The sequence below is a fragment of the Rhopalosiphum padi genome, chromosome 3 (genome assembly GCF_020882245.1).
Source record: "Rhopalosiphum padi isolate XX-2018 chromosome 3, ASM2088224v1, whole genome shotgun sequence".
Lineage (NCBI taxonomy): Eukaryota > Metazoa > Arthropoda > Insecta > Hemiptera > Aphididae > Rhopalosiphum > Rhopalosiphum padi.
The window spans coordinates 60457786-60473436 of NC_083599.1; the positions used below are offsets into that span (position 1 = coordinate 60457786).

General features: G+C 29.5%; 3 protein-coding genes and 1 pseudogene across 3 annotated transcripts; all 4 read right to left on the reverse strand.

Moving 5' to 3' along the window:
• Window positions 1–3581: 3581 nt before the first annotated feature.
• On the reverse strand, window positions 3582–4481 carry LOC132925275 (tigger transposable element-derived protein 4-like). The gene has a single exon (XM_060989685.1). It carries the CDS (start codon window positions 4479–4481, stop codon window positions 3582–3584), a length of 900 nt encoding a protein of 299 aa, XP_060845668.1.
• Window positions 4482–8361: 3880 nt separating this feature from the next.
• LOC132924507 (uncharacterized) lies at window positions 8362–9078 on the reverse strand. Its single transcript, XM_060988871.1, is given in 3 exon segments — window positions 8362–8673; window positions 8675–8774; window positions 8867–9078. Coding segments are annotated over 3 exon segments (624 nt in total).
• Window positions 9079–9170: 92 nt separating this feature from the next.
• On the reverse strand, window positions 9171–11427 carry LOC132925276 (uncharacterized). Its single transcript, XM_060989686.1, is given in 7 exon segments — window positions 9171–9314; window positions 9479–9685; window positions 10233–10385; window positions 10475–10660; window positions 10663–10742; window positions 10847–11232; window positions 11336–11427. Coding segments are annotated over 7 exon segments (1185 nt in total). The 5' UTR covers window positions 11365–11427.
• Window positions 11428–11799: 372 nt separating this feature from the next.
• Window positions 11800–13283, reverse strand: LOC132925278 (uncharacterized; annotated as a pseudogene).
• Window positions 13284–15651: the final 2368 nt, after the last annotated feature.

Sequence of the window (15651 nt, forward strand, 5' to 3'; positions counted from 1 at the left end):
TTTTAGTTGGAACATATAGTTCTCAAATTTGAAACAACTTACAGTATCTAAACTCTAAAGGGCCAAATTTGTTAAAGTCATCAAATAAATGGATCAAACCTTGGACATTATATGAAATAAAATGTTCACCATATAATATGCTAAAATCTTTAACAAATTGTACCATTAATATTTTAGCAACATTTGCTAAATTGCTGAAGTTAGGACTGAGAAAAATGGTCATAGCAATACTCAAAGATAGAAAATGTTGGTATATTTTTTTTGGAACGATTGAATGAATTGCAACAACACCAACATACAATAAAAATAGTCTAAATTCTGTTGCTTTCCAACGGGCTAAATCGTCTAATGATCTACATTTCCGGGCAAAATCACATGGTATACTGTTTTTAAATGTTATGAGTCTAGCTGAAATTTTTTTAATTGAAAGAGAATTTAATTTTTGTTTATTTATTACACCTTTTCCTATACCAATGGACCCTTTCCATAACATACCTAAGTATTTTTCTAACTACACCTAAACATACTAGGTGCATGTAGTCCAATGAAAAATCTTGTACAATATCAAAATGTGGAATATTAATAATTTCTGTTGTACTATCTACAATGTGATATTGGCGTTGTAGTTTTCTAACAAAATCTTCATGGGTTCTCTTGGAAAACTGTAAATCGGGAAAACATACACGCCTTGATACATATTTGCCTTTTACGGTGCATCTACCACATGAAAAAAAACCAGTATGGGACTTTGTTTTCAACAGAAATGCGCGGGCAGGTGCATCGCAACAGAATGTATCTACTATAACACTTTTGTGAATAACAGTTAAAATATTATTACTTATAACTTCAACGTCAATATTATAAGTTATAATCTCTTTTATCACATCTACAAAATATTTTATGAACATGTTACTATCTTCTGGCTTATTATACCCCCAATAAATACCTATAGGAAACACAAATTCATTTTTCTGTCGTATGTAAGCTAAAATAGGCCAAAACATACTTCCAGAGCTTTTAGCCAAAGGTAAACCATCCACCCCTACAACTAATTTAATAACTTCATCAGAAAAGTCTTTATCTAAATTCTAAATACCTTTTAATATTACATTTAACACCAAAATGGTAATAAATGCCAGGTGGAACTGATTCAACATTTATGAGCTTATCATAAGTCACTCCAGTGTGAGTTTTATAAAAAGTTCTACTAGTAACCGGATACTCATTGAAACATTTATGACTTTTTAATATCTTTAATACACCGAATAAAACAATACACCGATAAATATGAGGCCGACCCATTCGATGAGGATACGATAGAAAAGGGAGAAGAACTAATGAACTTATTAACTGAGGTGAAAAGGAAACGCTGGTGTGACCTACTAACAGAAGTAGATATGAAAAGGAGTAGTAAGAAAGCATGGAACCTCATTAAGCGCTTAGACAGTAATCCAAGAGAAAAACCAAAGGTTCCATTAATAACACCAAACCAAATTGCACACCATCTTCTAATGAACGGTAAAAATAAAATGACAAAACCCAGACCTTATAAACCGAGGATTACACGAACGGAAAACAATGAAACGCATGAACTTGGAAATCCGATCCTACTTACGGAACTTGACGATGCTATGGAGACACTAAAGAATGGGAAAGCGGCCGGGTTAGATAACATGTTCTCAGAACAGATAAAACACTTTGGAAAAACCACAAGACTATGGCTGCTAAGTCTTTTTAATAATATCAGGAGTACTTTAAAGATCCCGAAGATCTGGAGGAAGGCGAAAGTAATAGCTCTGCTGAAGCCAGGTAAGGAACCTGATACTCCATCTAGCTACCGGCCAGTCTCTCTATTATGTCACACATACAAACTACTCGAAAGAATTCTTCTAAACAGACTATGCCCTGCCATTGATGACCAACTCATAAAGGAACAAGCTGGTTTCCGTCCGGGGAAATCATGTACGGGGCAGGTATTAAACCTAACCCAATATATTGAAAATGGGTTCGAAGAGAAGAAAGTCACTGGGGTATCCTTTATCGATCTGTCGTCCGCGTACGACACGGTTAACCATGGCTTATTGCTTTCTAAAGTATACCAGATAACCAGAGACTACAAATTTACGCAAATCATTCAAACATTACTGAGTAACCGAAGATTTTTTGTAACACTAGTCGGGAAAAACAGCAGATGGAGAAATATAAGAAATGGGCTACCACAGGGAAGTGTTTTGGCCCCCACGCTTTTTAATATCTATACTAATGACCAGCCCATATCTACGGATAACAACATAAAACACTATGTATATGCAGATGATTCGGCAATTGCTGTACAAGAAGATAGTTTTGAAGCAGTGGAAACAAAACTTTCTAAAACACTGGACCGTTTAGGAAACTACTATAGGGCAAATTATCTGAAGCCAAATCCTAGTAAAACCAATGTAAGTGCTTTCCACTTGAGAAACAAGCAGGCCAACAGAAAACTGATAGTGAAATGGGAAGATGTAGAACTAACTCACTGTAGCACACCCACATATTTAGGCGTGACATTGGATAGAGCACTAACATACAAGACCCATTGCGAAAAAACGAGTAAGAAAATCAATACCCGGAACGGTCTTATACGGAAATTAACGGGATCAGCATGGGGCGCACAACCACATGCGTTACGGGTTTCAGCGATGGCACTATGCTACTCAGTAGGGGAGTATGCATGCCCGGTCTGGAGAAGCTCTACTCACGCGAAGAAAATAGATATCGCCTTAAATACAACATGTCGACTAATCACAGGATGCCTAAGAAATACACCAATGGACAAAGTTTACCTACTAGCAGGTATCCCACCACCATCAGTTCGACGTCTGATATCCTCTAAAATTGAACGCGGTAAACAAAAAAGTGACACGAGGCACCCCATGTACGGCCAAAATGACCCCACTTCTCGTCTGAAATCAAGAAAGTCCTTCCTAAAGATAACTGAAGAGCTAACGGAAACACCTTTACTAAGCAGGCTAAATGAGTGGAAAAAACTGATCACGGACACCAATGGTAAAAGATGGTTGGAACCAGCAGAAAGATTACCTCATGGTAACAACCTAGACTGGCCGGTATGGAAGACACTGAACAGACTGCGTGTTGGTGTAGGACGGACAAAAGAAAATATGAGAAAATGGGGATATGGAGAACAAGACATAACTTGTATATGTGGGCAAGATCAGACAACGTCACACCTACTTGTCTGCCCAAGAGGGCCAAGTCCATGTACACAAGAGGACCTTATGATAGGCAACAAGAAGGCGGTAAATACAGCCATATACTGGACCAAAGAAAATATATAATTAGCACGCAATACTTGTTACCATTATATTTGTGTGTTATTATTATTCATATTTTACTTATTTGATATTATTTATTTAGTTTTGTTTTTTAAATTACAAGTTTGTTTTAAATTTAATTATATGATGCCTGACACGAGAAAAAAAAAAAATATCTTTAATAAATCATCAAATGTATTATTTGGCACATTATGCTTGGTCGTCCATTGAATTAAATTTTTAGCAAAAGATTGTTCTGTAGTACAACTACACTTTTTTTTTCTTACGGCGTAATTCATCATCCCAATAATTAAGAGTCTTTTCAAAAATTACTGAGGTCATCCAAGCTTTGGTGTTATTTTCATAAAATACGGGAAGTGATGAAACTCCTTTAAAACACCTAGGACTTTTCGATTTTCCAATAACAAGGAGTTTTCTTTTATCAGTTCCGGTCATGTTGGCTGCCACTAAAACTGTTATTCTGTCTTTGGATAATTTTCCACCCGAGCATTTTTCCCCCTTGAAGCGAAGAGTTTTATCAGGAGTTAATTTGAAAAAAAGGCCCCCTTCATCGGCATTATAAATTTCATCATCACAGTAACCTGCTCGAAGGGACGGCCAAACGTTAGCCAACCAATTAGAGCAGATATCAGTATTAACTGCAGATGACTCACCTGAGATCTTGCCGAAACCAATGTTGTGCCGCTGTCGGAAACGCTGAATCCAAGATGCAGAGCATTTGAAATTTTCTATTTTCATTTTTTCAGCCAGTTGGTCAATTTTTGTTTGCAAAATAGGACCACTTATAGGCACATTCAATGACCGTTGTTGTTTGAACCATACTAGTGCAGCTTCTTCAAGGTCCTTATGCTGTGCAGTGCGCAATCGTTTTGCGTTAAGTGACGTGGTTTGAAACATATTTTTCAACTTATCCCGGTTCTTCCATATGGTCGAAATTGTCGACGAACAGGTGCCGAATTCTTTTGTAATTACGCTGTTTTTTTCACCATTTTCTAAACGCCCGATTATACCGATTTTTTCGTCCAACGTAAACTGACGACGCGACATGGTGGAACGTCTACACACAACTGACGCTATTTGTAATTTTATTAACTTTAAAACACCAGAATTTGTAAGAATAATGTTTATTATTAATAAGTAATCCATATCTACACAACTAAAGATAATATGTCAATGATTAATCGACCTAAATACGAAAATAGTTCGTATCTTGCAGGTACTTGTTCGTAGTAACCGGAAGGTCGTTAGTCAAGTTAGCTTTATTTTACTCGTTATAGCCGATAACTCGTAATAACCATACTCGTTGTAAACGTATATTTTAACATACAATCATATGCGCTCGTGCCGGGACCTAACGTTTTGCTTGTTGTAAGCAGTATCTCGTTCTAAGCGATGCTCGTTATAGGGATTTCTACTGTATTAGCATCATTATGTTCAAACTCTTCACTATCATCATCCAGATTTTCAATATTTAACTATATTTTGAACAACTCTGTTATTAGATACTATTTCATCAATATTATTATAGCCACTCTCAACAATCGATTTATTATTTTCCAACTCAAATGAATCACCATTATTATCTAACTCTACTGAATAATTTGGACTAGAATCAACATTTTCATTAACATGTTCAATTAAATTAGTTTCATCTAATAATCTTCTACGTTTAGTAGATTTGCTTAATTTATTTCTTCTAAGCATAATACCTAAATAGGAATGTATTTAATAATAACAATAATAATAAGTACCTACTTATAATATTACTATGTTTTATAATCTAATATAATAATATAATATAATAAAATATGATACTTACATGCGAATATTTAGTGCTTAGTGCTCACAAATTGACAATTGTTAATATAATAATAATAATAATGATTAGGGACCGGATTTATATGCAAATGCATAAATGTATTGGAATAAGCTTTTTGAAATCTGATGAAAATTGTCCCCGATTTAGATTACTCTTATTAAAATAACACTAATTTTATTTTGCATATTTTGCATATTTCAACGTTTTTACCTATTAAATGCATATTGAATGCATATTTTTAGTTTTAAAGTGCATATTATTATTTATAACACATATATTCGTTTTTCGTCGTACCTATTTTCACGTTCACAGCCACATAATATCGATAAAATTGCCACCGGTCGTTATTTCGAAAGATAAGATTACATACCTCATATTATGGTCATATGCAACATATATATATATAAATTCGTTGCTCATATAATAGAATTCAAGTGTTCCACGGTCAGTTTTCGACATCAGTCCGTGTCTTGCGTTTTATGTTTAAAATTTTGCCCGAGTGCGTCGAGTTTAAATACATTAAAAGCTTTTTTATACTTTTTTAATACCATAATAATTAATAAATATTGTTACATAATTTTACATACTACATTTACCTAGTTTTAAACAAAATTTAAGTGCATATTTAAAAATAAATACATATTTTATAACATATTACAGCATTATTAAAAGCATATTTTGAGGATTTTTTGTGCATATAAATCCGGTCCCTAATAATGATGATGACTGATGAGGGCCGAACTGCCGACTGCTGCGCGCGTAAACGTGTTTCAATAATAATAATAATATGTTTATCGATACGCGCGTCGCGACGCTCGCACTGCTATGACATAGCTATTTATAAATTGGTAAATTACGTCGATTTATAATATCAATATAATAGTTCTGTGATATTATATGATTATGTTGATGTATTGCGGTTATTTATACTCAAAGTAACCGTGGTCGATATAAATTTTCAAATGTTTATCAACAGATTAGATTTTAGATTAACGTAAAATACTAAAATTTTAAACTTAAAATGCATATAAAAAAAAACAGGTAAGTGGATGTCACTCTGCTGTACAGTATGTTACTATAGTAGATTACTGTAATGGATTATAATGATATTCAATTTGCGAATTCAATGAGATAAATCTTTGTATACGAAAAACGATTATGAGCGAAGACATAATTAATTTTAATATATTAATATTATTACAATAGGTAAATATAGGTTGAATTCATTTTTGCAGAAAACATTACATTTAAACTTTAACTGCAAGTGTATAAAATATAATAATATACTTTAAGTTTCAAGCACCCACTAAAAATATTTTTAAATTACAACGAAATAAATAACATCGTTATTTTTCATTTAATTATTTAAACATCTATTGAACTTAGAATGTATATATAAAAAATATTTTTTTAATAAGTATATTATTTTGATTTTTTGGTAACATTACAATAAACTATACTTACGAAAAACATTGTTTTAAATTTTCAATCCTTATTATAGTCATAAAAACTGAACATTTTATAAATTTTTAACTTAAAATGTCTATAAAAATTATGATTTTAATATTTTAAGTAAGACAACTCATAAATATTAAATACGATTATATTCTTCAGTTATTCTTAACAAGATATATAATGTATATTGCTATAAATTAATTTTTAAATATTCGAATTTTGATATTTCATAGACATTTAGCATATATATAAATGTATATAATATACATATTTGGATATTAGAACAATATATATTTATAATTGTAGTATAGATATTATTAAAAAAATATCTTAAGAATATTGTACAAAAACCATTTTTGAAATATTTTGTATTAAATATAATGGAGATATTAAAAAAATATATAAAACTAAACATTAATTTTCAGTTATTATATTAATAAATAAAGGATATACAAAATTGAATATCTAAAAATCAATTTAGTCTAGATATCAACCATATATTAATATCCTCTATTTGCTATGTGGGAAACGTGCAAGTCGACGTCATATGCGTAAAAATATAATAATTTGTTTTTCGTGATTGCAGTGTTCAGAATGTCATCTTGGCAACAAATCCCACCGTCATCATCGAAAAACCCCAGTCCGTCGTCTAGGCTGAAACCGAAAGAACAGCCTCCAAAGCAATACGTGGATATGCGAAATGATAGATTCGTGGAGAACAAACAAATACTCAGAGACGGCCTGCCTCCGGCGGAGAGAGTGAGATCGACTTAGAAGTTTGGAACAAAACAGAAATTAGGTAAATTAAATAAACCCTACAAATAAGCCGTGATGGAAATTAGGTGTACAAAATTGTAAATAATACCTATATAATATGTAAAATAATATGTGAATAAACCTAACCAAATATGTAAATTTTTTATTTTTGAGTCGTAGTCCGTCGACTGCGGCTGACACCTAGCGCTAATCGACGGAAATATGAACTAAGATAGTGCTATTACGTGATTATTACTATGTTTTTTTCAAACAGTTGTTCATAAAGTATCTGAGTCAATAGATCTGAAATACAAAGTTTTATTTTGCAGTTTTTTATTTTTTGTATATTTTAACATCTTTCGACACGTACAGCATATTTCTGTATTTTAAGATTTTTCTTTGCATATAAATGGTTTTTAAATGCATAATAGGTATTTAATATTTTGATTATATTGATTAAATAACGTATTTATAGTTATATTTACAGTATGTAAATACAATTTGCTTCTGGTATGTATTTATTTTCATTTAGCCACATATCGAATTTATAAAAAAAAAGAAATATTTTTGTTTATTGCTTTTTCAGATTAAAATTATAATATTTCACAACATTATTGAAAATTTACCATAATATAAAATTATTTTATGTAAAGATATAAAAATAATTAAATAAAAGATTTTTTAGCATATTTTTTAGTATTAAGGATATATTTCTACAAAATAAGGGCATAAATGCATATTTTATAGTGCATATTTTTAAGGTTTTTAAGACATATATACTCGGGGGCCCTATTTATTATTGTATAGCATAATATTCTAGTGATTATTATTACATTACATTATTCCATATTTAATTAAATAAAATTGAATTATTAAATTGTGATTTGTAATCAGTTTTATTGGTTTATACTCTTCATAAATTCATAATAACAAAATAAATATTAAAATATTATTTACTATAAACAACTTATAGTGTTTGAAAATAATTATTGTAAATTAATGGGGGACTAATTTTGACAATTTTTTCTTTACTTTATTTGTAGATTTTGTTTTTTTGTTGCTCATCCAAGTGAATTGTCTCATTCTCATAGTTAGATATGACACAAAAATAAACTGAACTATTTCATGCTTATTTTCATCACAAGGAAATGGAATTATATAATTGTTGTTAATAAAATGGTCAATAGTATCATCAAAAGCATTTGGGCTTTGAGCATTAAGAGCAAATGAATTTTCAATTTGTCTTAACAAAATATAAAAGCCACTATCTGGTTGTGTCAAATAACCACGAGACTTAAGATTTGTTAAACTTAGCTGCAGCTAAGTTATTATCAATGGAATCATTATTTTTAATTCCTGATAGGCAAAGTTGACATTTTGTTTTCTTACTAAGCCTTCTTGCCAAATACCTTGAAAATTAAAAAGATACATTGAATCTATAACATTTAACTATCTATAAACCAAATCAAGAGTAATATTCAAAACTAAATTTAATATTTACCCTGCCAAATAATAAACAACACAATTAAATGTTGTATCATCATTAAAATTGGTTTCTCTAAATACATCATCCATGTCCCATTTTCCTTCTTCAACTACTTTGTCTATATAATTTTTTAGTTTCTCAATTTTTTCTTCTCTGGCATATGATTCATCATTTGCTTTTATTGCATTTTTTAACTCAGTTAAAGTTATTGATGGTGTATAATCCATATCTACATTTTTTAAGTAGATAATATGTTTAGAATTATCAAACAAATATTATTACAAACAATATTACAAATTAAAAATTAAATTAGATACTATCAATAACTGTACACTGTACAGTTACCACTTTTTGGTGGTTTCACTAATGAGCAAATAGACAATAATCTGTAAAGTTGAAGGAAAGTTGGTGTAGTCGGGTGATCATTTGGCCCTGATGTTTGTCGTATTATACCAAAAAATTTCTGAAATTTAGTATAAATTAATTATATATATTTAATAGAAATGTTTAATTAACATATTTAAATAATCAACTAGTTTAAGAATAACATTAATACACGCCAGTGTATAAATAAATTTTTATTGCATTTAAAAATTTAAGATATAATATAAAATTATAGTTACTCACTTCTAAATTATCTTGATTTAATTTTGAGGTCAAAACATAGCTAAAGCCACATTCTTCTAGTAAAAATAATACTAAATCAATTGTTGACTTTAGTGTTAGCCTTAGAGACTCTGAAGTAGCTTTAGTGAGGAATTCTTTTTCTTGTATAAGACCATCTTCTAGATTTTTTTCCCATTCATCTAACCATAGAAGATTTTGTTTTAAAACCTTCAAAAATATATAAGAATATAATATTTTTAACTATTATCTGTGTCTGATTGAATGTAAAAAATACCTACCTAACACAATCTGTATTTAACCACACACATTTGCAACACATATAAACATAGATTACACATAGTTCACAACATAGAAACAAGCCAAAATTAAGAAATTGACACAAATATAGATACATGTAAATTATATGATCATTAAAATAAATGTCTAACTAACACAAATGCCACAAACATGTAACATAAAAAAAACCTCTAAATCATTGCTGCTTTTCCTAATTCCTTCTGCTGGGAATTTTCTATTCAACACATCAAAAATATTATTCATCCTAAGTGTAAAATTCTATGTTTCCAATGAATCCATAAGTTTATTAATATTTTTTTCTCTATAAAATTGGAGGCCTAAAGCCATGGAATTACTAAATACCTATATTTATATAGCATAATATAATACCATTATAGGTGCATATCAAAATGTTTATTTATAATAAAGATTAAGAAGTTATAGTCACAACTTTATACAAATCAAATTAATAAAATACCTGTGTTGCAAATTTCACTTTCATTTTTGTCATATTGTTTAACTCTATGTGTTTCCTTGTTATCTTAGGGCATATTTTCAACATTGTTTTTGTATCACATTTCAACACTTGACTGTAATGGTCCCATTTTATACTAGACTTTGATGGATGTATCTAAACAAATTGCTAAATATTTTAAAGTGAAACATTTTTCTAAGTATTAATTATAATTATTATAGATTTAAGATTTACTGATTATTTACTTTTAATTGCTTGTTTTGAAATAAACGATTTCTAACATTTTTTACTGCATGTGGTGTATCAGAAAATACATATATTTTTCGATTGTCGTTAAAGGGATTTTGGAAATAGTTTTTGAAGTCTGATTTTTTACCAGTTACATTTAATATTTTTAGCATAGTTTTATTGGTTGAAGCTCCATCACAAGTAAAGGCAACAACTCAACAACTTGTAAGCCGGCATTCTCCAACAAAATAATTGCTTTGACAACCAACTGTACTAAATCAATATCTGTGATAATAAACATAAAAGTTATTTTAGACAATATAGTACCTTTATTAATATTGTTACAAGTTTTAACTTAATATCATAATAGCTACTTAAAATAATTTAACCTTTCACTGGACCCTTCGACGCAGAAACAGCTATGGGCTGAGTTATATCATCTCCTAAACATAACCACATAAAAACTAATCCATGATCCGCTAACTCTGAACTATTAACTTTTTTTTCTATTTCGCCTCCAAAATCTTCTAACCCACTGTATGTTAACCTTCTTGTTTTTACGTTAATGCTAGTCCTTAGGAAAATTTCATCTAATAATAAAATGCCTGTTCTTTGTTGTTGAGTTTTATTAGAAAACTTTTTCTTTAACAACTTAATAAATAAGTTATCAAAACCACATTCACTTTTAAAGGCTAGTAAATTTTTTCGAATAGTGTTTACACATGGCAATGGTACAATATTTTGGTCATGTAAAAATTTGTATCCGGAAGGGGATCTATACAAAAAAGAATACAATATGTGAAAATAAATTTACAATCTAATATCTAGTAATATTTAAAACTATAGTTCCAAATTGTATTTTAGAGTATAATATTTACCGTATTTGAAATAATAAACAAAGAATCATCCAACTTTCAGAATAGTGTTTATTCTTCAGATTTTTGTACTTAGCCGCAGCAAATATTTCATGAATTAATTCAGATTGGCATTTTGGAATTCCGGAATCGGAATATACGCTTTGTTAATTCATTACTTGTCATTTAATTTATTTGATTTTGTAATAAATTTAGATCAAATTTTAATTGAATGACTTTATTATTTGACCTCAAAACTTGTTTATTTTTTTTTGTTTACTTCTCAAGTTTTGAAAGTGTAATTTTTTACTTGGTGAAAAATAAACTTTAATAGATCTTTTATTTATTTATTGGGCTTGCTTCTTTTTTATTGAAAACAATAATCGTTTGCACCATAGACAATAAGCACTAGAACTAAAATTAGTTAACTAATTAGAATGCTACTATATTTTTTTAGTAAAAATGTCTACTAAATGCATTAAATAGATTTACCTATTTTCTGGTAATATTTTAGAACAACTTGAATGTTTCCAAACCCCATTAATATTTTGATATTGATAGCCAAAAGATTCTTTTATATCCGGATAGTTGTTTACTGGAACAGCTCCATAACAAACATTAAAAGAATTAAAAGAATCAAGGATTTTTATAATACTTTCTATATTTTCAATGGTTATGTTTTCAGTTGGATGAAATGATAAAGAAAATAGAGTTTGTTTTTGCTCATTAGATATGTTTTCATTAAAAACATGTATTATAAGTTCTGAATCTATTAACAATTATAAAATTAAATTTAAATACATAAATTCAGAGTTTTATAGTTAGTTTTATAGCAACAAGTTTTATTTACCTTGAGTAACTATTAATTCTTTCTCAATACTTTGTTGGTAATTTATATTATAATTTGTCAGTTTGAAAAATGAAACTGTTAAATTCTTATTTAACTCATTCATTGAAATATCTTTAAACCATTTGGGGGGAGTTTAACATTATTTTGCTACTAGGATATAAAATATAGGCTCCTATAAAATTAAAAAAATTTTAAATATATTTTCTAAATAAATGAGGTGCTTGTATCTAGTAACTTGATTATATTTGCCATGGTAAATATTACTCATAGAAATATTGTTTAAAAAAATATTAAATATTGTTTAAATATTGTTTTAGAAATGGACATATTATTTTCCTAAATATAATTAAATTAAATTTTAGGTATGTGTCAATTTATTATTATTATTATTATTATTGACATTAGCTATAGTATATTATTTAAATAAAAGCTACATTGAAATTACTAACCTCTACAAATGAAATATTTTGATGGCTAGTACTTGCTACACTAGAATCATCCATATCCATTTTTTGAGTAGATAAATGTACCTAAGTGCAATTTTATGAAGTACATTTTTCTAATATTTTCTTAATACACAAGTTAATTTTAAATTATATATTTACATGTGAGTTAATTACATCAGAACAGGATTTCTGTTCTACAATTGGCATGGTATTACATATCTGATCTTAATTATCTTAACGACTTTTTATTAAATTTAACATTAACATTGGTACAGCACCTTTCTTTAAGTGTGGCTCTTTTAAACATATCTTGAGTAATGTTAAAAGTAAAATAAACATAATATTAAGTTGTAGGTTTACAGATTTAAATTTAATTATTAAGTTAATTATATTTTGTATGGTTTATACCTAATAGTTTTATTCAAATTAGTAGTCATACTGAAATCTTATAAATTATAATCAATACTAACCGAGTACTTATTGGTCCCTTGTCCTGATACCTAGGTGTCAATTATATCTTCTGCAAGAAAGTGATCACCACAAATCCTAGACCTTTTATTTAAAGTTTTACAATTACTCTTTCCCATTTTTCATGGGAGGATATTGGAACACTAAACCTGGATTTAGAATTTCCCACAAAATTTTCAATGCAACATTTATCTAACCGAGGTGGCATATTGATTGAAAATAATATATTAAAATAAAAAATATTTGTCAGTTTTCTGTGAAAATAATATAATTAATAATCAGTCAAAGTTTTAAAATGCATGTATTATTATCTTTGATTTATTAGTATATATAGTCCATTCAAAATAAGAAACGTAGACGGCGGCCGACTACTGCGCATGGGCGTGGCCTCACTACGCATATCGAGCTTTGACACCGTCGCCAGCGAAAGCTTCGCCTCATTCTATTGTTGACCAGTGACGCGAACAAATAACTTAAAGTGCATTGTTTCCTATTTTGTCGCCGCCGTCTACGTTTCTTATTTTGAACGAACTATAAGTACTGTTACTGTTGTCTGTTACCACAGATTCTACTTAAATATAATCTCAAATCTGTGCGGTTATTATTATATTCTGTACTTAAACCATATGCAACAGACTATTTTCATAATATAATATTATAATCACAAATTTTCATATAGTCTGTGATATAATCACTAATTAAAAATGCGCGGGAATTAGTATGTAAATATTACACGAGAATGCGCTAGGAATCTTGCCGCAACGTGAGAAGGTCAGTGCTTCACTTATCACAGCTTCGTTGCGTATCCAGTATATTAATCCGTGGTCAAGACGCACACTAAAATTACTTAACCAACACCGATCGTTTTTCGTTTTAAAATTACGATTTAACTGCGCAGATAACAGTTGGAATTTAACATTTCTTTCGTCCACTAACTATCACATTTGGACGTACCTATCCACGACGGGCTGTCGTTATTGTTATTTCTATTATCCGTGTAGTGGGCATTTGAAATATATTATTGTCCCGGGAATGGCAGCATTGCCGTAGTCTAGAATGTATTATGTCGTACCAAACAATCACGGATGTCACGAAAACTGCAACCGGAATTACCACAATTCATCCGTTAGGTGCATTCGTTTCACGATTTCCCTTCTCAGGACATCTTTTTAGACGATGCGGTGTTCACGTTATTTAAGCTCCGTACTCGGCACTCGCGCGCAATCTGACGATAAATGGTCTTATAAGCTACAAACGTGTAAGTCGACGTCATATGCGTAAAAATATAATAATTTGTTTTTCGTCATTGCAGTGTTCAGAATGTCATCTTGGCAACAAATCCCACCGTCATCATCGAAAAACCCCAGTCCGTCGTCTGGGCTGAAACCCAAAGAACAGCCTCCAAAGCAATACGTGGATATGCGAAATGAGAGGTTCGCGGAGAACAAACAATTACTCAGAGACGGCTTGCCTCCGGCGGAGATAGTGAGATCGACTCAGAAGTTTGGAACAAAACAGAAATTAAATGAAATAAACCCTACAAATAAGCCGTGATGGAAATTAGTTGTACGAAATTGTAAATAATACCTATATAATATGTAAAATAATATGTGAATAAACCTAACCAAATATGTAAATTTTTTATTGTAACGATAGCATCGTCTTGCCGAAAATAAATTTACTACGAAAATCGTGCGTAGCATCTCTTTTATCCCCACACGCACAGACGTATCTCCATTTTGTATGGATGACGTGTCAAACAACAAAAGTCATCGTATTAACTATACGATATAATGTTAATAATTGTAGTAGCTAACTATTTGTGACTATACATTTAACCCTAAACTTGGCAAAAATAAAAAAAACATATGAAAATTCTGTAATATTATCATTTTCACTAATTAAGACCCGTAGTTTTCATTTTTGACCTTTTTTTTTTCAGTGAACAGTTTTTGAAATATTGTTTGTATCTTTGAGGATACATTACTCCATCAATGCTAATTTGATAATTGTATCTCTTAGGATACGGTGCCTAGGTCACCCTAATTTGATATTTGTTGCTTTAAAGATACAGTGCCTCGTTTAACCTAATTTATTATTTGTATCTTGAAAGATACATTATCTCATCAATGCTAATTTGACACTAAATAATTATTGTCATATCCGTTTTACAAAATCAATATTATTTAAAATGTTATAATTAAATACAATTAAGTTTACTTTTATATAACTTTTATTTTTTTTTCAGTATAATATTTAATATTAAAAATAATAATAATACAATAGTCTTTTGTTATATAAACCACTTTAAGTTGAAGTAATAAACTAATACAGTTAATAATAAATATAAAATAAAGTTTTTGCTTGTCTTGTACATTTTTTAAAATAAAATATTAATAGCTTATTTAATATAAGAAAAAAACAATATTAACATATATAAATGTTTAGATATAACTTGTAGTACAAAAAAAGTATATATATTTATATCAAAAACGTAAGTCTTCAAAATTGAAGCATTATTTAGCCTTGTGAAATGAATAAAAACAATTTCTTTCTTTTGTTAAGCATAATCTTAA